Source organism: Solanum dulcamara, chromosome 10, assembly GCF_947179165.1.
Source record: "Solanum dulcamara chromosome 10, daSolDulc1.2, whole genome shotgun sequence".
In the NCBI taxonomy this organism is placed as follows: domain Eukaryota; kingdom Viridiplantae; phylum Streptophyta; class Magnoliopsida; order Solanales; family Solanaceae; genus Solanum; species Solanum dulcamara.
In genome coordinates, this window is record NC_077246.1 from 72,462,234 (window position 1) to 72,488,288 (window position 26,055).

Genomic DNA, 26,055 nt, shown 5'->3' on the forward strand with positions numbered 1-26,055 from the left:
CCGATTCAATCCAATCGTTTATAATTCGATCACACACCATCCAATCCAGTCCAATCATATTCAATCCAATCCAATCTTGTACAATCCAATTCAATCCTATCCAATCGTTTACAATCCAATCACATACCATCCAATCCAATCCAATCATATACAATCAACTCAACAATAAAGTCAAGGGACACAATTCAATAAATATGCAAATTAGAATTTAGTAATGTTTTACTAATCAACTCAATCAGATACAATCTCAATCAAACCAATCATATCAAGCACAATCCGCTCAATTGAGAGTTTCTCTAACCGACAACCATCACCATATGAGCAAGTGATAGTATAATAAGCCGACGTTGTTGCCACGTCCGTTCATACCTTGCCAAGGTAAGAACGAATCAACAATCATGGATCCATAACCAATCAAGTCCTATCATGTCAAGACAATAATTTAGGAAACATCCGACTTTAACGGTCCAATCCTCTCCTAGTTTGGCGACGTAGTTATTGGTTCGAGTATGGACTATACTCTTACCCAATTTGGTGCTCGATACTCCTTCCAAGACTCAATATGCTCATATCTATCAAGTGAGTAAAATACTCAAAATACTCATTTAGTCTCTTAGAACTTATTTTCAAATCAACTCATTTAGTCTCATTGGACTCTTTTCAAAACTCATTCAATCTGGTCTCATTGGACCTTCATTCACAATCAACTCATCTCAATCATCAAACTCTTCTTTTTAAATTTGATACCATCTCAACTCAATGAATGCAGAAAATATTAGATGCGTTTAAAACATAATTTCAACTCCTCAACTCAAACTCAAAATAGACATTTTTATGTAAAAATACTCAACTCATTTATACTCGAAATACTCATGTTCAAAACTAATTAAAAGACTTCTCAAACTCAACTCATGGTTAAACTCTTTTTAAATCAAAGATGAAAATAATCATTCTTTAAACTCAAAATAATATATAAATAGTTTATACAAAAATGTTCACAAATCATTTATTTAAAACTCCTTCTCAAACAATAACTTATACTCATATAACTCCAATCAAATCAAATTATGCAAATCACATATCATGTAGTCACATTAGACTCTAATCCATTTCACCTCAAACATCGTCATCAACATACCTCTTCATCAATCATTCTACATATGTTAAATAACCACCATTCATATCATCATCAAACATCATAATTCACATCATCATCAAACCTCTTTCTCCAAAATTCTTATTTAATTCTATAGTCCATTTATAGAAACAACAATGACATTCTAGCTATATCAATGTTTCGTTTCTTTTTATGCCATTCACATTCATAACTATCTAATTCATTCTTTTCATTCCAATCAATACACATACACAAAAACCATCCATCTCAACTTCAAGACAAATTATGACCAAAAAGGAAATTTTATCTTGGTTTTCATGTGAATGAAACATAAATCCATACTCTCAACAAAACTCCACTCAAGAACACCATAAATACATATGAATTTATATACAAAAATTCATTTGTAGTCAATAATATGAAAGATAACTATTTAGTAATTCAAGTCATGAAAATCATCAATCAATTAATAGTATATATAAAAAAATATTCTATAGTTTAGGAAAAATTCAAGAAAACATTCATAGAAAGTTTAAGTCTTTCACAATCTTCATCCAACATATCTATGGGGCATATAGAAGAACTCAATCCATATTTTAGGTTAGTCTTACATACCTGAAATGAAGATTATCTCATCAAAACCAAAGACATGGCTTGAAGATCTTGAATCCTTGAGCTTGGGAGCAATTTGTTGGAGATTACTTGAGAGAGAAGAGGATGAAGTTTAGGGTTTTGGAGAGGCAAAAGTCAGAAAAATGACCCCAAAATGCGTACACTTCTTATATATATAATTAAGGAATGGTCCATAATGCCCTTTCTCAAGAAAAATCTAGAAAATGGGCAAAAAAACCTGCAAGTGCAATAGTGGCGCGTCGCACCAAGGGCCAAACTATTGAGGCTAGTTTCTGGCGCTATAGTGGCGCAGGGCGCCACTGGAGCCCCAAGCCTGAAATTTCTGCAGTGATAGTCTGTAGTAAAATGGTCATAACTTTTGACTCCGAACTCCAAAAAATGTAATCTTGGTGGAGTTGGAAAGAAGACTCAAAGACCTTTGATGTGATAGGTCATGATCCACCCAACTCGTTATATGATAGGAGATATGGTCATTCAAAGTTGACCCTTATACGAACTCATCCGGAAACTTAGCCGATAGAAATTATTTGAACTCGGATTGGTGTTAGAGATCTCTTATGATCCTAAAACACATCTAATACACTTCAAATATTTAGGAATTTATTGTGACTCATATATAAAATTATAAGTCATTCGGTTCGAGTCTACACACATGTGAAGAAATGTTCGAATATTTGTGGAAAAAAAAATCTGGGGTGTTACAGTCAGTTGGTACAGAATACTAGTTTGTTATACAGCGCAGCAACTACTCTATATTCAGGACCACTTGTTCATCATATTTGCAAATTGTAACCATAAAAAATGCAAGGCAAGGCAAGGCTGCGTACAATAGACCCTTGTGGTCAGGCCCTTCCCCGGACCCCGCGCATAGCGGGAGCTTTAGTGCACCGGGCTGCCCTTTTTTTTTAACCATAAAAAATGAAAGGTTGTGAAGTCACTGCCAAGAAAATTATGTGTGCATATATTTGTCCTCACCTCTTAGGATGGTAATCTTTGATTCGATCCAACCCGCACCTCAAGAAATGTGATGTAATTAATACAAGTGTTACTGACTACTTACACAACTCGAATATGTGACCTATATATCACATAAAGATAACTTTATCATTGCCCCAAGGCTCCCTTCAATTTGATGTCGAGTAGTTATGATAATGGACTTGTAGAGTATAACCTTATTTATTGCCTTTGAACTTTGCGAAGAAAACCTCAACTTTGCCTTCCAAATTATGCCTCTAAGGCTATTCACCTTGTAATGCTAGAGAAGTTTCATCTCAAACTTTTGATGATTTTTATCTCTCAGTTGAGATAAAAATCTTGTAGCTCATGCTCATGTTATTGTTTCAGTCCCAAATAAGTCGAGGTTGACTATATGAATATCATAATGCATGCAACTACTGAACAAGACACGGTTTGCCTCTGACATCATAATAATGTAAGCCATTTGCTCTCAATGTGAAGAGAGCTAAAAGCAAGAAGTTCTACAAAAGTGGTTTAAGGAATAAGGCAATGAAATTCCAGTGTGGGCTTCTGTTGTTGTAACGACATGCAGAGAGCAGTGTCTTATTGGTCTGATTCATGCTTCCCCTTGGTACCGGTCACAGGACTTGCATAACATCATAAGCATGTCCCTCCTAGCCCGACGCAAGCGAGCTAAAACCACAAGGGGAGGCACTGCAATCGAGAAGTCAGAGTCTGGAAGGCATTCCTCCAGCAACAACCAGAGTTTCTCCAGTTACATAAGCAGCATCATCAGAAGCCAAATAAGCAACAGCCGCGGCCATATCTTGTGTTGTTCCTGAATGGTCTTGTCTATCAAATTCTTCCTCTGTTGTGCATTTGAGACATGACATACTAATCCCAACACGTCAATTCCTCCATCTCTCAGTTTCTTTACTGCTTCATCTACATTTTCCTGTAAAATGAAATAGACAATACCTAAAGTCAAATCCCCGATATGAAGGGAATAAACAATACAATTACAGAGAAGTCCCAAAAAAACAGTGACACTGTTTCTATTTCTTTGACGCAATTTTTGTTACAAATTACTTGTAACTATAAAAAGTTATGATTTGTTGTAATTTAAGCCGGTGTAAATTTTTTTCCCGATCACCCTAGGGTCAACTTGCGTACATTTCGATCAATTCCACGGGTACCTACTATATCCCACCCAACACAAGTAACTGTCCACCAAGGCTTGGACATATGCGATTTGAACCTAAGACCTAAGACACTAAAAACGTTAATTCCCAAATCCACACAGGTAACTACCCACTAAGGCTTGGACAAATGCGATTTGAACATTGACACCTAAGGCACTAAAAAGTTAATATCCGAATACACACGGAATTAGATGTGTTCATCCTCAATGCAAACAAAGTCCCACATTGATAGTTGAAAAGATTAGGAAGCAACATATGAGATATAGGATCTCTTAATGTGAGAGCTTGGCCCAAATTGGACAATATCACACCATGTTAAAGAGGATCTTTGAGCTGATTTAACCCAACAATCCACCAGTCATAGTGATCATGTGTGTGTGTGTGAAATTCTAAAAAAGATCAAGTTCTTCAGTTCATCAAATACCCTTTGTTATCATATATAACCAGATGAAAAATAAAGGCATTAACTTTAACAAAATCTGCAAATACCCATTTGAAGAATCACTATAATCTTGGCAAGAAACAAATCTTTTAGCATATACAACCAGATAAAAGGATAAAGACATTAACTTTAAGCAAAATCTGAAATACCCAATTAAATTTCTATTTTGTAACACCAAAACGAAGAAAAAAGAGAAATCATTAGTTAAGATGAAATGCGTACTAGTCACCGGGACCATGAGGCCCAATCTGGACAAGTTTGGGGTTAGAAGAGTAGATCAAATAATTTTCGAAAAAATTATGAACTAACACACACAAAAAACCTCTTAAAATCTTGAATTTCTATTTTGTGACACTTTAATACTGAAAAAAGAGACGCTACTGATGATCATGCAATGAGTATCGGTCAACAGGTTTGTGAGGCGTAGCCTAGCCAAGTTTCGAAGCCAACGAAGTCGGTCAACAAATTTTCGGAAAAATGTGTTGATTAACACACACAAAAAATGCTTGAAATTTTGAATTTCCTTTCCATGTCCTTTCTTAATAAGCTCATTTTCTGTTCTGCATCTAAAGTCCAAGAATACAGTAATTTCTCAATTCACTAATTGTTTATTTTTTTCCACACTATCACAGAGAGTACAAAACAAGTTTATTGAATACAAATGAAGAAGCTAATGAATAAAAAGCAAAATAGTGCAGCTAAACACCTTTCTTAATTTCATTCTGGTTTCTTTATAGCTAGCATTCAAAACATAATTACAAATAGCTAAAAGTAGAACAGGTTCAAAACCACTCAAATGAAATTACAGACAATACATGACTCCAAGTAAGTACTATACGATGACTTTACTAAAGAAACCAAAAAGCATCAGAAAAGAACGCTATCGAAAGAGATGCTGATCACTTCTATGTTTCCAGAAATGTGTTCTTGATTTTGTTAAGCCTCTTGACTACTTCTTTCATGGTTATTCTTGATTCTGGCATTTCCTTTGTGCAGTCTAAACCCAATTCTATCATGGAGGCTATGCAGATTTCACTTTGGGAAGTGATCTGTTCTTCCTCGGAAAAAAGATTGGCATCCACAACGTCCATCATAGTCCCTGAAAATGATTGTGTGATCCATTTCCTCAAGTCAAGATTTTCATTGCATATCTCTTCATCTGTTGGCCTTCTTTTGGTCAAAACCTCCATCAACATGATGCCGTAACTATAAACATCACCACTAGCAGACACTATTCCCTCCAAGCCATATTCTTAAAAAAGGATTGAAGAAAAGTTACTCAATTGAAATACAACAATAATTTTGCATAAATAAAAACTTGTTCTTTTTACTTGTAGAATTTGGAGAGACTTAATTATGATAAGAGAAAATCAAAGAGAGTAGATTTTTTATACCTGGTGCAATGTATCCAAGAGTGCCCAAAGTCTCCGTATAAGCCATGGACTTGCTTACGGCTAAAATTTTAGAGATTCCAAAATCACCAACACAAGCCACCATATCTTCATCCAAAAGAACGTTGGCTGGCTTTAGGTCACAATGAACAATTGGAGTAACATTACCATGATGTAGATATTCAATTGCCATAGCTGCATCAAGCATTACGGCGACTCTTTGATGAAGGTTCAAGTGGCAATCTTCTCTGTACAACCAATTCTCAAGACTCCCGTTGGGCATATATTGCAGAACAAAGGCTCTTATATAGTCACTAGAACAAGTAGTAATCACCGGAACAAGATTTCTGTGTCTAACATTTCTCATCACTTCGCATTCAGTATCAAACCTTCTGCATACTTGCTCATTTTCCAAATCCAGAACCTTTATTGCCACTACACTTCCATCAGATAATGTGCCTTTGTACACACAGCCAGAACTTCCCACGCCAATTAAATTTGATTCATCAAAATTATTTGTTGCTCGTTGAATCTCGTGATAAGAAATTAATTGATAAGTCCCAATCTCTGGTAGTTTTTCCACATCTTTGGACTTTCCTTTCTTCTGTCGTTTCATTATCCAAATTGAAACCAACAAAAATATCAAAAAGGACGAAATAATCACTGGAGTAATAATTTTTAGCACAATCCCCTTTAGCTTTGATTGTTGTCCAGGATTGGTGATAGCACAAGAAGGAATCTCCAATATGTGTGCTCCACATAGACCTTTGTTCCCGAGAAATGATTGCAGAGTGGAATTTGCAAACACACCGTCACCGGGTATTTCACCTTCTAAACCATTAAATGAAACATTAATGTTTTTCAGGAACGAGAGTTTTTCCAATGACTTAGGAATAGTACCTGACAATGCATTTAAAGACAAATCCAAGTATACTAAGCTTATCAAGTTGGCAAAGGATAATGGAATTTGGCCAAAAAATGAATTGTTCGATAGGTCAAGAGACTGCAGGTTTTGGAGTTCCCCGAATCTGGTTGGTATCATGCCTGAAAAGTGGTTACTGGAAAGATTTAGTTCTACAATGGCTTTCAGTCCTCCAATATCCGATGGAACTTCTCCCTCTAGAGAATTTTGTGACACTCTTAGAGAGAGAAGGCCACTCATCTTCCAAAGGCTCAACGGAAATTTTGATGAAAATTTATTAGAACCCAAATAAAGATTTTGTAGCATGCTAAGATTTCCTAAGCATTCTGGAATTGATCCAGAGAGCTCATTAAAATCCAGAATTAATTGAACCAAATTAAACAAATGGCATACCGACTCTGGAATATGTCCCTGCAATTTATTGTTTCGTAGATACATCCCTTGGAGTTGCTTAAGCTTACCAATCTCAGAAGGAATATTCCCTGCCAAGTTGTTTCCTTGAAAGTCTAGGCTTATTAGACCGCTTATGTTGCCTATACTTGTGGGGATGAGGCCGTTGACGTGTGCATCTGATATTTCAAAGTTTTCAATTGTAGATGAAAGATTCCCAATAGAATTGGGCAGAACGCCATTCAATGGATTGGAACCCACTTGTAGATATCGTAACACCCTACAGCCCGCCAAAGAATTGAAGAATCGCAACGCATGCTCTCTTGGTTCATTGGTAAGTTGATTATCATGTAGCAATAGCTCTCGCAGCTCATGAAGATTTCCTAAATTAGTAGGAATAGCGCCTGTGAGAAAGTTCTTCTCTAGCTCCAGGTTCTCAAGCTTGGAAGCATTTGTTATGAACAATGGAATTTCCCCTTCCAGCTGATTGGCTTGCAAGTTAAGTACTTTAATGTTCGAAAGATGAAGACCTGTAGTGGCTGGAATTCTCCCCGAGAGGTTATTGAACTCGAAACCAATGGTTTCCAAGGAAGATATATTGAAAATAGCCTCCGGAATTTGACCAATAAGATTGTAATTTTGCCCAAAGTTCAATTCCTTCAAATTTGATAGCTTCCCTAGTTCTTGAGGAACTTGGCCCACTATGCGAGACTGAGAACAATCAAGATATTGCAGAGTGGAAATATTGCCCAATGAAGCAGGAATAGTCCCACTTATTGCAGTACGCCCAATAGAGAACATCTCGAGCTTGGATAAACAATCAATATTTTTGGGTATGTCTCCAGTTATGTTGTTGAAAGCTATGGACAAAATTTTGAGCTCTGTGAGTTGGCATATGTTGGAAGGAATGCAACCAGAAATTTGGTTCATATATATACTTAACACCTCTAGATTTGACACAGTATTCCCTTTATCTAGCAATAGAGGACCAGAAAGGCTATTGTTTCCCAGATTTATGGCAAGCAATGATGAGATATTAAACAGTGCTGTGGGAATGGAACCTGTTAATTGATTATTGACAAAGGACAAATATGCAAGTTGGCTTAGATTACCGACCTCCTTTGGAATGTTGCCACTGACTCTATTCCCAGACAAACTGAAGTTCAGCAACTTTGTGGCATTTCCAATAGAAGGAGGGATTATACCCGTGAGGCTATTGTTCCTGAGATTTAACACTCTGAGTTCGGGTACATACCATGGCCCTTTCCACATTTCACCACCGAGTTTATTGGAGGCCAATGAAATTACTTGAACTCTCCGGTGTTGAAATAAACTTGCTGGTATACTTCCTTGGAGCTGATTGTTGTCGAGATTGAGAAGACTGAGAAAGGACAAATTGGCCAAAGATGGGGAAATTGTGCCTTGCAGTTGCAAATTAGGAAGAGCCAAGGCCACAACCCTTTGCCTTTTTGAACTGCAAGTGACACCGAACCAGGAGCAAAAAGAAGTATTGTTGGTCCAATTAATGGCCAAAAAATGACTGGGACTTGTAACAAGATTTTGGAAAGCTAGTAAAGCTTGTTGGTCAGTCTCATTTGAGGAAGCAAGTGATATAGAAAATTGAATTACAAAGAGAAGAATCAATAAGACAATGTTCTTCTTCATTTTGAATTAGTATATAGATTGCTGCAAAGGGATTTATGTTTCAAATGTATTAATCCATTATATATATATAGCACCACTTATGTTGTTGACATGACAGAGGAATTGGTCTTTGCCCAAGTCTTCACGACATCAAACATTTGAAAGGTCCTTAAAATGAGATATATCTATTTCCCAAGTCTTAACTGCAAACGTATCCCCACATGTACTGTCACATCAAACATTACTTTCTTTCGTATATGGAAAGGTCCTTAAAATGAAAATTATTTGATAACATAATAAAATGTTATCAAATAATAAGATAATGAAAAAGTCTTAAAGGCATTACAGAAGGAAAAATTACCTCATATATGTATTTAAGACTTTATGTTCAAGCATAGTTTTAATTTTTATTTAATTTCAATTTTAAATGCCTACTAAATGTTACTCCTATAATTTTGGTGAATTCCTAATTTTCTAATGTGCTAATTATGAAAGGGTAGATTTCAAAATATTAGGGGCGTAGACGTGTAAAATGTTATTTGGACGGATTAAAATAGGGTGATTTTATAAATAAATGAATCATTGTCCAATCTTATTTAGAATCAGTAGAGTTAAGATAAGCTAAACAATGAATCATGATAGTCTAACTCGTTCAACTTAATCCACCATTTTTGCAATTTCAAACATTTCAACTTGCTTTAAAAAAATCGACGTGCCTACTTCAATAAAAATATTTAAAGTGGTCATAATGAAAAACAATCATATCCATGAAGATGTTTAAAATCCTCAAAAAAGCAAGACCTCCATTATACAACTCAAATGTTAATTACCAAATCAAGAAAAATATTTGTCCACCCCCACCCCCACATTTTTTTTCCTTATACAACTCAAATGTTAATTACCAAATCAAAAAAAACATTCTCCCCCCACGATACTAATTAGTAATTACTAATACAACAACTTAATTGCGAGTGATAACATATTTGAATTAATTAATTTAATTTAATTTTTATTTATTTTTCAATTTCGAATTTAATGAGTTACCATTTTTAATATATCATTTATTCAATTTGAATTAAATTATATTTAATTTTATTTAATTAACATGGTAATTATCCTATTTATGAGCAAAAATAGGGGTTGCATTTTAGATAATTAATAATTAATACTAGCACAATATTTTTCTCTGTCTTCAATTTATATTTCTTACAGTATTAGTGTGATTTTTGTTTTACCATATTTAGGCTTTATTCAATACTGCACAATTGTATGATATTGATATAAATTGTGGCTTTTTTCGAAATGATCTTGTAAATTGGTTCGTAATAATACATTTTACAATTATTCTTTGTGTATAAAAATGATTCATAATGTGATCTTGTGTATGATATTTTTGTCTAAATCATGATTGCAAAGAAATGATTATATATTGTTTTGGTATATTTATATGAATTGTGGGTTTAAATGAGTATATTCAGAAAGTCTTAATTGTACAGTATCGGTATGAAATATGATTTAAACTATGTGGTCTATATGAATTGTGGTATGAATAATGATTTAAACTATGTGGTCTATATTGTCCAAATCTATATATCTCTTAATTGTACAGTATCGGTATGAAATATGATTTCAAAATTAAATGGACCTACTGTATGATATTGGTATGAATTGTGTTTTCGAAATGATCTTTATAAAGTAGTTTACAGTAGAATTCATAATGATATTTTTTATAGTTCAAAATTACTCTTAAACAGTTATGAACATTTGTTGAAATCACAAAATTAAACCATAATCATACAACAGATTCAAATTTATACATTTCTTGAAAGCTGACTCTATATATATATCAATATAATATAATTGAAAATGTTTTATTTTTAAAAACCACACCAAACTGATATAATAGACCAATTCTAACAATTAAAATTAGTCTATGAACCAATTATATACACAAGTAGTTATGAGAAAATATTACAATATATAAACATTTGTTTGAAACCACAATTGATACCAATACCGTATAGTTGATTCATTAACTTGTGAAACCAAAAAATAAATCAAAATCATACAATATATTCATTTAAATTTGACACCATGAATTATACCTAAATTAATACAATGTAACAGTATTCTAAATTTGATCAATATAGATTAAAATTAATAATTTCTTCTTATACAAAGGATTTATTGTAAGAAATACTACACCAAATCGGTGTATTTACACATCTGTAAGATAAAAAATTATAATTAACCCTTTAATTTAAACTGATTACACTTGGTCTCATCACTCATTCGTTCATCAGCGGAACGCTTAAGTGAAAATAAGGATACTTACGTGGGCTCGCCATCATCAACATCAAATGAAAGAAATAATTCTTAGAAGAAGTAGTTTCAAAGGAGAACTACTCCAATTACATCATCAAACTCTGTCTACGAAGCCTCTAACACTATCAGATGTTGTCAATGACATGTTCATGGCTACCTCAAAAGAAAGATAATACTCAATAATAATTAAAGGATAAAGAGTTTCTCCGAATACAAGAAGGACTCACGAAATAGAGGAAAAATAATGATCTTCAACAATGCACCTGTTGAGGATCTCTAACACTTGTATCTGCATCATAAAACGATACAGGTCGAATGACGTCAGTATGTGGAATGTACGAGTATGTAAAATGGCATGAAAGTAAGGATAGATATCAAGAAACTCCTCTCAGGAAGACTCAACTCAAAACTCAACATCATCTCAATATTAATATGTAATGCAAATTTAAAAATACTAATAAGCAATGCTTACTCAGTTGGGAGTTTCTCTAACTGACAACCATCACTTATGAGCTAGTGATGATACAACGAAGGATGTCGTTGTCACGTCTATCTAATACCTTGCAAGGGTAAAGGACATCACCATCTTGGATCCAATCATCAAAATCCTCTTTTTGGGACTTAAGAGGCATAGCCTCCATCTTACGCTGGCTATATAGCTCTGGGGTTTGAGTCAATTAAACTCTTATCCAACTTGGTGCTCAATATTAATCCCAAAATATATGCTCATATTAACCTCATCATTTAGTCTCATTGGACTTTAATTTAAATCATCAAACTCATCTCATTACCTCTTCATCAATCATTATACTTCAAAAACATCATTTACATCTCATCAAAACATCTTGCTCAAAACATCATTTAATCCAAAGAATCAAATTCATTTAAACTCAATTATTTTGCTCTTACAAAGCTCAATAAAATACATATATAGTATTAATTCAAATTATTTTTTTTGTCAATGAATATTAAAAGCCAACATCTTTACTCAAAACACGTGTAAAAATATTCATGAACATCAAATCAATTAGGGTTCATGGAAAAGTAGTCACGAACAATAATTTCAATAATATGAGAGATAAAAATAATAATAATCTCAATGCATAAATATATCTAACTCAATAGAAGAAGAATTAATTCATTTAGAATTTAAGATTTGGGTAAAACTCAACTATAACTCAATTACGATAAAATTTAAATATTGGGCGCATGGACGAACTCAATCAAATGATATGAATAGCCTTACATACCTGAAATCCGAAGTTTTACTCAGAATTGGAACACTATTGAACTCCTAGCCCTTTCTCTTCACCGGAGCGTTTTGTGACTACCCGGAGTATAAGAATCACCGAAATAGTATTTCTATACTACTAAAACAAATACTATATTTGACAATAACTAAAGAAGTGTATAATTAAACTAAAATTAATATGCCCTTTTTTAAAATTAGCCAAGCGTACGTGCTTTGCACGTATATATCGCGTTAATTAATAATAAATATATATAAAAATAAATTATTATGTGTACGTTATATTATTAATTACAAAAAAATTTAAAGGTAACTTTTTAAAAAGTTATCTTACAGTCCAACTAATTTTAGGAGATTTTTCCACCTTAAGTAATTTTCTAACATTGCCAGAAAGGCATATAATAACGTTGTTAGAAATATTTTTTTAAGTTTAGGAGACTAAGACTTCTATCTCAAATAATAATGTACGTGTTCTCTTTTTTCCTTTTTTCATTAGAAATTTCATCCTTACTCAATAATTAATTAATAATTTATAGAAAATAGTAAAAAGACAATTTTATTTAAAATAAATTTTTTTAATGAAGAACAAAAAGTTCAATTAATATTTTAAGAATCTTTATATTTTTAATATAGTACAGATTATTTGCTGAAATTAATATGAGTTGTTAAAACATGTATGTTTCAAGAAAAGATATTAAAATGTTTTCATAAATTAGTAGAAATAATTTTTAAATTATTTATGTGTAATTTTTAGGTAAAGATAAATTGGTTGTTAAACTTTTTTGAACGGACCAATAAAGGTGAATGGTTGTGATTTCCACAAACTTTTATGCCATCACGTTAAAGCACAAAGAAGACAGGTGAATTGATTGACAAAGAAAGAATGAAAGAAAGGAAAAAGTATATTTATATTATATGATTAGTCAATTACTTGCATTTTAAAAAAGAAAAAAAACTTAAATGTATTATCGAATTTTGAGAAAAAAATTTGTTTTTGTATCATTCGTTAAAAGGTTTGCTCATCCATGCCATTATTTTTTAATTCTAATTTTGTAAAATTATTTTTTATACGTGGCCAATTATATTTCGGCCAGTCATTAATTTTTTTTAAAGGCAAAATTCTAAAATCATTTATGGAATCAAAAAAATCCACCCGTATTAGAAAAAACATTCCAAAATAACAAGAAATCAGTCCCAAAATTTTAAAAATCTGCTTTGATTCGTGTTTTTGTTGTTGTTTTTGACACTAACTCCTTGCTCCCTAGTATTTTTTTTGAGTCTATGTTCAAAACTTCAAGTGATTTGGAGTTGTGGAAAAGATTCTACCGTTAAAGGATGTTAAAATTTTGAAACTTTGAAGAAATTTCAAGTGAGTCATGTTGAGTTAGGTTGAATTCGAGCTCATTATTTCAATAGCAACATTATAAGCAAAACTATTGTTGACAATTACATTATTTCGGTTCTATATTTTTCCTGGTGAGACATAATTTATTGAAAATTTCTTCATTATTTTCAGGCGCCTCAACCTCTTCCAAGATTTTATCAGTTGTTATGTTTCCTCGCTCTTCTTGAGCAGGTTCTTCCATATCATGATCATCTGGATTGTTTGTTCTTTTTCTTTTTCGAGGATATTTATCTTTGGAACCGATCGGTCTACCACGTTTTAAGCGCGGTTTAGACTCATTTACATTAATGAATTGTCCTACTGGGACATCAACTCGAATTGGAGCATTAACAGCTGGATATGAGATTTAGTAACTATTGATAGGTTAGTAAATGCATCTGACAATTGATTTGCAATATTTTGCAAATAGATTATCTTTTGAACTTCCAGTTCACATTTATTTATATGAGGGTCTAAATGAGATAGTGATAATGGATTCCAATCTATTTCCTTTTTAAGCTGCTTATTTTCTCCCTCTAATGTTGAGTATAATGATTCATCAAAGTGACAATCAACAAATCATGCAATAAATAAATCTCTAGTCATAGGTTCCAAATATTTTATGATAGAACGAGATTCATACCCAACATATATCCCTAACCTTCTTTGGGGACCCATCTTTGTACGTTGTGGTGGAGCAATTGGAACACATACCGCACATCTAAATATTTTAAGATGAGAAATGTTCAGCTCTTGACCAAAAGCCAATTGTAATGGGGAGACTTTATGATAATTTATGGGTCTGATTCGCACAAGACTTGTTGCATGCAAAATAGCATGACCCCATAATGAAATGAGAAGTTTTGTTCTCATAAGCATTGGTCTAACAATTAATTGGATGCATTTAATTAACGAAGAAGGGCCTAAAATGCCCTTCAACTATTTGAATTGGTACAAAATTGCCCTCTGTCTATCTTTTGGCCCTCAAATACCCCTGACGTTAATATTTTGGTTTAAAAATACCCTTATTTTAACGGCCTACACTCATTAGGTGGATGTGAAGGCAATATTGTACCAAATCTCATAGTTTAAGGATATTTTAGGTCCTTATCGTTTGAATAGTAAAATCACATTCCTACTCTCACTTCCTCTCCCTTCCACTTTTTTTTTCTTGGAATCTTATCCACAATTTTAAATTATTATTTTTGACTTATGACAAAATAAAGGAGAAAAAAGGAAGAAAATAACGAGGACATTCATATAGAAGTAATTAGTTCAATAAAAAATAATTTAATAGCATCTTTTCTTTTGTGTGTACCCAAAATTTAAAATAAACAAATAAAAAATAATCTTTTTTCCTATACCCACCTTTACCCCACCATGATAATAATATAAATTAAAAGAATATGAACATCTAGGTTCATTTCAAACTTGAGTTTCTCATATCCTAATTAAGAATAATAGATTAAAAAGAATAAAAAGAAGGAATGAACAAGACAATTAGATAATTAATAGAAAATTTTATGTTAATAAAATATAATAATATTTTTTTGTGTAGAAAATTTTATGTTAATAAAATATAATAATATTTTTTTGTGGATTTTAGATGGATCCCCAATTATGAATTGGGTGTTAATCTAAAATAGGTCAATAGAAAGATATCATGAAATTAATAATTTTTTGAATATTATTTTCAAGCGTATTAAGTCAAAATATGAATTATATATGATTTTTGTTATTTATTTGAGAATTGTTTAAATTTGGACGAATCAGATTAGGCAACATAATAAATAAATATTTAATGATTTTACGTTAAGGGAGTTGTTAAAAATAAGGGTTAATATGAGTCAAATGGTTAATATCGAAGGTATTTTTGAGCCAAAAGATTGACGTCAGGGGTATTTGGAGCCGAAAGGTGAATGAAGGATAGTTTTGTACCAATTCAAATAGTTGATTCCGCCAGATCTATTTTGAGTATGAACATGAGCAATCGGATGTTCAATTGTTATCCTTGTGGACATACAATAATCATTAAATGCCTGAGATGTAAACTCACCAGCATTATTAGGACGAATTGTCTTTATTACATAATCTGAAAATTATGCTCAACTTAATTATTTGAGCAAGTAATCTCGCAAATGTCATATTACGAGTTAGAATTGGAGTGTATATGAATAGTCTGGATTTAGAGCTATCGTGAAATATGGTTAGGGAGCAAAAGTTGTCCCATTTGGCAAGCCAACAAAGAGTTGTCTCCCAACTTCCTGATCGGAGCCTCTCAAGTGATGACCACATAATGCGCCTCAAAGAAGGGTTTCTCCTGTTACAGCATAATCAGAAGCCAAAAAAGCAACAGTTGCAGCCTCTAAATACCAGTAAATAAGTAAACAATGAATCATCGTCATAAGGTATTATCACGATTGTGCTTTGCCATGATCATTAGGTCATCCTAGGACCTAGATAAATAATGATGAGATAAATCATTGAAAATTCAAATGTCCTATAGATGCATTTTAAAGGCCATGTGTGTTTTAGCTCGAAATTCTTAACTACTTCCGTAGCTTGGTGTACTAAACTTTCACTATGCACAGGATCCAGGAAAAGATTCGACCACAAAAGTCCATTGTACACAGTCTTACCCTACATTTATGTAAGAGATTGTTTCCACAGCTTGAACCCGTGACCTCCTGGTAACATAACAACAACTTTACCAATTACGTCAAGGCTCCCCTTTTAGATATTCTTAACCATTTGAGTAAAACGGCAACACCATGGAGAGAGTATTTCAAATAGAAGAAACAAAATAAGAGGGGGGGGGGGTGATCTTTAACATTTCTTTGTCATGTCTATATTCATGGACATGTATGCTTTATGAGCACATACAAGAACTAAAATACAGTAGCAAAACTGGACTGTATACAGCAAAGAAATGAACATATAATAGAGAAATGCAGTAGGAATAATGATAGTAATTACATGAGCCTTTCCTCATCTTTATAGATACATGGCAAGGGGAAAACAATACAAGAAAAAAAAGAGAAATTATCACTCTTCGTCGGATTCAAGGCCTGGTATGAACTCCAAACTCACATCGAATACCACGGGGCTGTTAGGAGCCACTCTTGGCCTTCCAGGAGCCGATGTCAGGCCTTTTGGAAACGCCAACTATTCAACAGAAATATGTGTAAGAGACTTAAGTCTGATAAAAGATCTGCATTAATCTTGGACTATTTCAAGTCAATTGTCAAGAATGCAGTAAAGTGTGAGCGTAAAACAGATAGAATGTAAGCTATTGCATATATGAAAAGTTCATGCGCCCCCCCCCCCCCCCCCCCCCAAACTTGAAGGAACATCTGTAGAAAAGTATTTGGCCATCCTCGAGGACATTATTTTGAATAATTTCTCATCAAGCAGAACAAATTAGGAGGATAAAGTTTGAGAAAACTAGAGGCTTTTAAAGATTGTAGCCTTGCAGGTAGCTTCTTATCTGTGTAAGCAACTAGAGATATCATTTTTCTTTCTTTTCGCGAACAAGAAACTAAGGCGTCATTTGGTAGAGTGTATAGGAATAGTACTGAAGAGGGTGTATTAGTAATGTTGATATCAGTTACGCTGATATTATTTCTTATCAAGTGTTTGGTTTAATGTATTAAGGGCAGTAACCTTGTTTATCCATGTATTGACAACTCTTGTCTTGCTAATATCATGATTTGCTATGTATTAGTTATACACCCTATACTACATAGGGTGAAAATCCTACCAAACAAAGAATTAAACAATACCACAGCTAATAAATGTATTATTTTTTCTACTACATTCTACCAAACGACCCTTAAAAGGGGCTATATCTAAACATGTGAATCCTACAAAGAAGCATTTACCCCTAATTAATGTTTTGATTGCTATCTTTTTTCATTTGCCTTGCATCTGTAGAACGAGAAATTCAAAAGGCAGAGAACTTACAGATCCAGGTACATAGAGTCGACGTAGTCCTCCAACTTTCATGCTCAGGATCCCTTCATCAAGTCCTTTGATTACCTACTCTAGCCATTGAAATTAGTTAGTCATGTATGAACTAACCAAACTATGAAAACTAATTCTTCACCTGCTATTACTGTTACTGAAATCATGAAACCACAAATTTTCATGAACGTGTACAAAAGTTTACCTGGTCAGCGCCTACACGGAAAATGTAAGGTCGACCTTTCTCCAGGGAGCTGTAAATTCATAAATCAAGAGATCTTGCAAGAGTTAAGACTTTTGAAGAAACAGTGAATTAAACGTCATTTATCCTAAATGCAGAATAATGAATCCATGCGTGTTTTGAAGGAAAGGGGAATCAGACTTTTTATAAGGTTATATGTATGAGCATTTTTAGAAAACAAAAAGAATTAACTTCTGAACTTTTCCCTCATGTCCAAAACAATGACCGAACTTAAAGAGGAAATTATAACAAAAATATTGCAAAGAGAATATCATTCATATGCTTCAGTGGATGCAATTTCCAAATGATCAAAAAAGGTCAAAAGCTTTTATATAATTTTTAAAATAATCAGCAACTAATCAGAGTATGATCCATGTAATGACCTGTCAAAAATTTGTCCCGAGGGAACCATCGCAACATAATTTGCAGCGACCTGTCATCATGAAATGAAATTTGACTGATCAAAATAATGAACAGAATAAAATTTTGAATAGAACTTACACGGATGGAGTTAGACATCTTTTCTTCCATGTGATAATTCAAAATATGTTTAAGGAGCCAGATATCTTTTCTTACACCTTAAAAATGATGCATTACTTTGAATAGACTACTCTTTTCTCAATTTTTTGTATGTCCTTTACTTCTTAATTCCATTCAAGTTATTCGCGATAAAACACACTACATGTTTTGAGAAGATGAAGCAGCATAAAATTTTACCATTAATTATCAAATGGGTAAGGCAACCAGCTAGTTTGGTGAACAAGAAAGTTCATTGCACTATACTTCGTCCTTCACTTTTACATAAGAACAAAGTATCAGAAATCAGGATACATACCTGGAAACCAACAGGGGGACTAGGGCCTCGACCAACTTTGATGTCCTTATACTGCAAGCCTGACTCAGTTGTTACCATAGGAGCCTTCATTTATGAAAAAGTTCTACTATTAGTGCGGTTCTCAGGTTTCCTATGATAAATGATATGTTTGTGAAACTTTTGCATCACGTAACCTTTGACTATATGTATCCTTCAGCAATCAGACACAGCATCCTAAGTTGACGGATATTCTATTAAACTTCATATGTAAACTATGATTATATTATTTCAAGTAAATAATGAGTTTTATAGTAGATACCAACATGAAATATCTCCGAGAAAGATGATAATAATGAAGCTATTTCAGTTCAATTGTTAGACCAATTTGGTTCTTGTTATCATTAGTTAGCTAAGTGTCTGAAAAAGACTACCTGAATAAAACGGCACTCATATTCATGCTAAATTGCAACTTCATTGTTGCAAGAAGCTTCAGACCATAGAAGTTGGAACATCCACTTTAGCAAATGTATGCATCCTTATAGCAATTGTATGTCCAACTAAATGGATTTCAAATCACAAAATGTAAATAGAGTGTTAAGAATTCACCATATAATATTAAGCTTTTTTGGGAAACATAGAAAAAAATTCAATAGGGACAAGTGAGGCTTGCTCAAGTGGTTAAGGGTTCGAGCACGCTGGAGGGTAAGTGGGAGCTCTATTGATCCCCTTTAAAGAAGGTAAAATAAATCGTTCAGCAGGAACATATACTGGGTTTGGAAGTGTGGACTTACACAGTTACACTTGCCATTTGCAAGTAAAAAAATGGGATGAATCTGTGACCTAAGACAGAATGGGATAATATGTAACCTAAATGTTTGTGAGTATCTATTTTAGAAGTCTTTGGAGAAGGCACATAATCTCCTACCTGTCACGCCCCGGGAGGGTACCCTAGACGTAACTGGCACTCAGAAACCATTTCTGGCTCCCAAGCGAATCACATAGCCTGATCACACATCCGTTCATTCATTCAATCAGCGGAAGACAAAAAAATTAAAGAGAATATTCGGTGGACAACTCAAAACATCAGTCTAACTCAAAGAATAAAGGCCATGGGCCAACAAGTCAACTCTAATATTTGTCATTTAAAAATAGTTTGACAAGAATAATTCAAGGAACGAAATACTCAATCGACCCATCACTATCTAGTCTATGAAGCCTCTATCACTACTATCTAATTGGTGCCAATGACATGTTCATGGCTACCTCAAATCAAAATGAAAAGGGCTAACTCGATGCAAGAATGATACAAGCGGTGTCCTCCGGATGTAGGGAAGGACTCACCAATACGCTGAGTGTGTATAGATCCTCAATGGTGCTTCTATTGACGATCTCTTAAACCTGTCTCTGCATCATAAAATGATGCAGGTCCAAATGGACGTCAGTACGTGGAATGTACGAGTATGTAATATGACAGAATGAAACATACCTCAAGGAAGAATATCATCGGTCCAAATATCTCAAATCAGAAAGATAAGAGAGATGCAAATAAGGCGTCATAAGTCTAAAGTAAGAATACATTTTTTTAGACAAAGACCAATCACACATCAGACAATTCAATCCAATCATACACAATACAGTTCAATCAAATCGTATATCATCCGATTCAATCCAATCATATACAATCGATTCAATCCAGTCATATACGATCCGATCCAATCCAATCATATACCCTTCCATCGTACACTATCCAATCACATATCATATAATCCAATCCATCACACATCACCTAATCAGATCATATAAAGTCAACTCAACAATCAACTCAAAGGACTCAACTCAATAACTATGCAAATTAAATTATGCAATGTTTTACGATTCAACTCAATCATCTACAATCACATTCAAACCAATCATATTAAGCACAATCTATTCAATTGGGAGTTTCTCTAACCGACAACCATCACCATATGAGCGAGTGATAGTACAACAAGCCGATGTTGTTGCCACGTCCGTTCATACCTTGCCAGGGTATGGACGAATCAACCAATCATGAATCCAATCCAACCAAGTCCTATAATGCGAGGACAAACATTTTGGGGAAGCATCCGACTTTAACGGTTCAATCCCCTCCTACGTTTGGCGACGTAGTTATTGGGTTCGAGTATGGACTTACTCTTACCCAATTCGGAGCTCGATACTCCTCTCAAGACTCAATATGCTCATATATATCAGGTGAGTAAGATACTCAAAATACTCATTTAGTCTCATTGGACTCTTTTCAAAACTCAACTCAAATTTGGCCTCATTGGACCTTCTTTCAAATCGACTCATCTCAAATCATAAAACTCTTCCTTTAAAATTTATGCAACCTCAACTCAATCTCAAAATCGACATTTTTAAAGTAAAAATGCTCAACTCATTTATAATCAAAATACTCGTGTTCAAAAATAATTAAAAGACTCCTCAAACCCAACTCATGCTTAAACTCTTTTTAAATCATAGATGAAACTAATTATTTCTTAAACTTCAAAAATAGTGTATAAATAGTTTATGCAAAAATGCTTACAAATCATTTATTTAAAACTCCTCCTCAAAAGATCATTTGTTTTCCAAAATATTCATAAGACTCCAATCAACTCAATTTATGCAATTCACATATCACATAATCACATTAGACTCCAATCCACTTTATCACATAACATTCTCATCAACATACCTCTTCATCAATCATTCTACACATATTAAATAATCATCATTCACATCATCACTCACACCATCATCAGAACACCACCATTCACATCACCATCAAATATTATCATCACATCATTGTCAAACATCTACTCCACAATCTTCATTTTAGTCTTATGTTCAAATTATAGAAGCAAAGGGACATTCTTAACTATCCTATTCATTCCTTTCATTTCAATCAATACATATATGCACACAACTATCCATCTCAACCTCAAGACATTTATGACAAGAAATCTCATCTTGGGTTCATGTGAATGAAACATGAATCCATACTCTCAACAAAACTCAACTCAATAATATCGTCAATACCTATAAATCTATATACAAAGATACATTTGTCGTCAATAATATGAAAATTAACTATTTAGTAACTCAAGTCATTAAAATCATCAATCAACCAATAGTATCTAAAAACATTCCATAGTTTAGGGAAAACTTTCAAGAAAACCTTCCTAGAAGGTTCAACTCTTTCACAACTCCTAACCAACACATCTATGGGCATATGGAAGAACTCAATCCATATTTTAGGTTAGCCTTACATACCTGGAAATGAAGAATATCCCATCAAAAACCAAAGACATGACTTGAAGATCTTGAATCCTTGAAACTCTTGAAGACACCCTTTGTTGGAGAAGGATTTGGAGAAGAAGAGAGGAAAAATATTAGGGCTTTTAGAGAGAGAGAGGGGCTGAAAATATGTTCCCAAAATGTTCAAGGATGATACATATATAATTTGGGACAATTACCAAATTTTCCCTTCTCAAAAGTTCTGAAAATTAGGCAAAAGTTCTCCTAGCGCGATAGTGGCGCATCGCGCCATTGCAGCGCCAGGCCGATTATGCCTAAAACATGCACATCTTATAGTGGCGCAGCGCGCCAGGGACCAAACTACTGAGACATGTTGTCTCATCCCGGGAGGGTACCCTAGGCGTGGCCATCACTCGAAGGCCATTTCTGACCTCCGAGCGAACCACCTGGTCCAGTCACACATTCATTCAATCACATTCTCTTAGCAGAAAACTCAATTAATAAAATACTGTTCATGAATTAGGGCCAAATGCCAAACAACCATCAACTCGATAAAAAGTTTTACAAGGGTTACCCAAAAGAACAATCCAACATTTCTACGCTCCGGTCTATGAAGCCTCTATCTACCGTCTAGAAGGAGTCCATGACACGCCCATGGCTACCAATAATTAAAACAAGGTAAATGGCATCAAAACTATACAAAAGGGGTTAACATCCTCTGGAACTAGGAGGACTCACCGCTAGCTGAGAGTGAGTGTGTATCTTCAACGGTGCGCCGGTTGATGATCTTTAGTACCTATCTCTGCATCATGAAACGATGCAGGCCAAATGGCATCAGTATATGGAATGTACGAGTATGTAAAATGGCCGAATGAAATGAATATCAAGGAAGAATCAAATTAACTCGGACTCTCAACTCAAGAGAAATAACAACTCAGTCAGGTGTCGTAAGTCTAAAGAAGAATATAATTTAGACGGGACCAAATCATATACATGTCAACTCAATACGACTCAGAGTACTATCAAGACCTATTTGAGAGTTTCTCTTATGCGACAACCATCACTTATGAGCCAGTGAAAGTACAACAAACCAACGTTGTTGCCGCGTCCATTCATACCTTGCTAGGGTATGAACGAATCAACCAATCATGGATCCAATCTAACCAAGTCCTATAATGTCAGGACAAACATTTTGGGGAAACATCCAACTTTAACGGTTCAATCCCCTCCTACGGTTGGCAACGTAGTTATTGGTTCGAGTATGGACTTTACTCTTACCCAATTCGGTGCTCGATACTCCTCCCAAGACTCAATGCTCATAAAACTCCATCCAATCAACTCAATCAAATCATATCGACAAGTCTCATTACAACCTTGTCAACTCATCAACTCTATCATTATCAAATCTCTTTCAATCATACCATCCGATCAATCTCAATCATGTTTTTCCAAAGAAATTCAATTGCACGATTATAGCAACATATAGACATAACCAATCATTTCCTCCATCCACTTGAGAAATCTTTGAGACTCATCACAACTTCAAGACTTTAAATCGACACTTTATAAAAGGCAACATTTTTAAGAAAATAACATCTTTTATCATAATCTACATAATTAAGAAGATCAATAAAACATATTTAACAACTCATCTTCATCAACTCATACTCACATAAAGGCCCATTTTAAGAACTTCTTAGCTCAACAACATTAACACATATGGAGCCAAATAAATAGGAGACAAAGCTCATACTAACATAAACCATACCAAGAAATTCCATTTTCATGAACATCTAACCTCAAAGCAAGAGTAGGGCACATGGGTAGACTCAACCCATATTTTGGATAGCCTTACATACCTTAGTGAAGACTTGAAGAAAACCTTGATGTTGGGTCTCCAATGGAGGACTCAAATCTTGAAGCTCTTGGAATTCTTCTTGTTGGAAATTGAGAAGAAGAAGAAGAAGAGAGAGAGAGAGAGAGAGGGGAACTCCTAGGGCTTTTCTAGAGAGAGAGTGGGGGATGAAAATATGATCCCAAAATAGTCTAGGGTAATACATATATAATTTGGGACAATTCCCAAATTGCCCCTTTCCAAAAGTTCTAAAAAATAGGCAAAAATGCACCTGGCGCGATAGTGGCGCGTCGCGCCATTGCAGCTCCAGGCCGATTACGCCTAAAAACCTGCACATCGGTTAGTGGCGCATCGCGCCAAGGACTAAACTACTGAGGCACATTCTTGGCGCGATAGTGGCGCGTTGCGCCCTTACAGCGCCAAGGCCAATATTTTCTGGGTTCTGGAAATTGACTTGAAAAACCCTGCACACCTTTTAGTGGCGCGCCGCGCCAGGGACCAAACTACTGAGGCGTATTTCTAAGATTTAGAGTTTCACTTGCCTCTATATCGCACTAAACTACTCTAGAACTTGAATATTTCCCTTCCGTCGACGCTCCAATTTGTAAGAATCTAATAAAATATAATTTTTCAATCAAATTACGGAGCTAACGACATCAAAATCATATTTTTTGAAATTAGGGTCGAAACCGACCCAAAAACTCGATTTCGAAAACGACAACCAAATCTAAAATTTTTTATATGAAAATGATCCTTGGAGTATTTAGAAACTAATGCTGAAAAATCAATTTGAATTTGGAGTTGAAATCAGTCCTCAAACACCAATTTAAAGAATCAAATGTTCTTGGTGAAACACCCACATTTTAAAGCTCTAAAATCATGAATTCGAAGTGAAGATCACATAAAATTTACTTGGTATTGAAAGATTGAAGTCAAAAACACTTACCCACACCAAATTTCTCTATTAGCCTCTTCAAAATCGCTACTACCGAGCTTCTAGGATTCAAAAATGGTGGAAACGGGATAAAATCTAGACTTTTGGGAAATTTTAGGTCTACATAGACATTGCTCTTTGCGATCGCGAAGAAGGAAATTGGGTCAGCTCATTAATTGACCGTCACAATTGCGGTGAAGGCCACGTGATCGCGATGACTGACTGAACTAACCCTTCACGATCGCAACTAGGCCTAGGCGATCGCAAAGCACAAACGACCCAGGCACCAGACATCAGCTAAAACATAACAACTCACTAAGATCAAATCCCATAATAAACCCTTGGAATTCGTTCGGAATCTCAAGAACACAAACTTGATATGCTACTATACTAATTTCGACATTCCAGACTCAATGGAACCACCAGAATTTGTATTCGAGGTCTCCTTGACCCAAAATTTAAAAAGTCGCAATCAAACTAACTATGAGTTACAAAAGACCAAAACAAGCTCGGGACCTCAGAATGAACACCACTGAAAGAGATGCTAACTTCTACGTGTCCTTGATTTTGTAGAAAACCATTCAAGAAGATTTACTTGCACTTGCATCTTTAGTAATTGATAATCGCGAGTGTATATTAACCTTAAACTTTGAATGATACTGAAAATGGGGTTCAACATCAACATCCTGCCAGCAATCGCAATAAATTTTTACCCCATCACTAAGGTATAACTTGTGGGATATATAATTCCAACACTGTCTAATACCTTCAACCAAACACAGTATAAATTTTATCGCTAAGATTATTACACCTTATACCTCACACTAAACGTCTCATTAAATATTAACATACAAAACGTATATTATATCCCAACAACCTTATTTATCTTTTTGTTTTCATCAATAAGCTCATCACTTCCGTAAAATATAGTAATAAAGAGTCTAAAAGTCACCATTATTTCTACAATCTTAATGCCATTTCATTATTTATGATGAGAGTTTAAGAATATTATTTTATGTTTTCCAAATGTTAAGGCAGCTAACATGGTGCAACTATATGATGAAAAATTCTCTTTCAGCTCCCTGTTTATTAAATAAATGGGAATTGAGAATTCTCTTTTAGTAAGCAACAAACTATTAAAAGTTACTTATTATAACCAAAATGAAATATTTAAAGTTAAGTTATTTTTGTTTAAAGGTAAGAATTCCGTCTATAATTGTACTTATGAAGAGTATCAATTTGTGTTTGACTAATTAATTTGAGAAGAAATTGATGATTTCGACAAATTTTATTGCAATATAATCTCATAGTAG

The 26,055-nt window shown here is 34.1% G+C and overlaps 2 protein-coding genes across 2 annotated transcripts in view; both read right to left on the reverse strand.

Annotated features, from left to right (window-relative positions):
* Positions 1 to 4,935: 4,935 nt before the first annotated feature.
* Positions 4,936 to 8,733, reverse strand: LOC129871662 (receptor kinase-like protein Xa21). The gene is made up of 2 exons (XM_055946620.1): positions 5,746 to 8,733; positions 4,936 to 5,603 (listed from the first exon to the last, which is right to left on the reverse strand). Exons 1-2 carry the CDS (start codon positions 8,717 to 8,719, stop codon positions 5,257 to 5,259), a joined length of 3,321 nt encoding a protein of 1,106 aa, XP_055802595.1. The 5' UTR covers positions 8,720 to 8,733; the 3' UTR covers positions 4,936 to 5,256.
* A 7,836-nt stretch (positions 8,734 to 16,569) lies between these two features.
* LOC129870067 (peptidyl-prolyl cis-trans isomerase FKBP16-3, chloroplastic) overlaps positions 16,570 to 26,055 on the reverse strand; it is a 33,982-nt gene continuing 24,496 nt past the window's right edge. The window contains exons 3-7 of the mRNA XM_055944651.1: positions 18,696 to 18,779; positions 18,244 to 18,293; positions 17,825 to 17,873; positions 17,620 to 17,694; positions 16,570 to 16,821 (exon numbers count right to left, since the gene is read on the reverse strand). Of these exons, the coding sequence (XP_055800626.1) occupies positions 16,702 to 16,821; positions 17,620 to 17,694; positions 17,825 to 17,873; positions 18,244 to 18,293; positions 18,696 to 18,779 (378 nt within the window). The 3' untranslated portion in view covers positions 16,570 to 16,701. The remainder of the gene's footprint in view (positions 16,822 to 17,619; positions 17,695 to 17,824; positions 17,874 to 18,243; positions 18,294 to 18,695; positions 18,780 to 26,055) is intronic.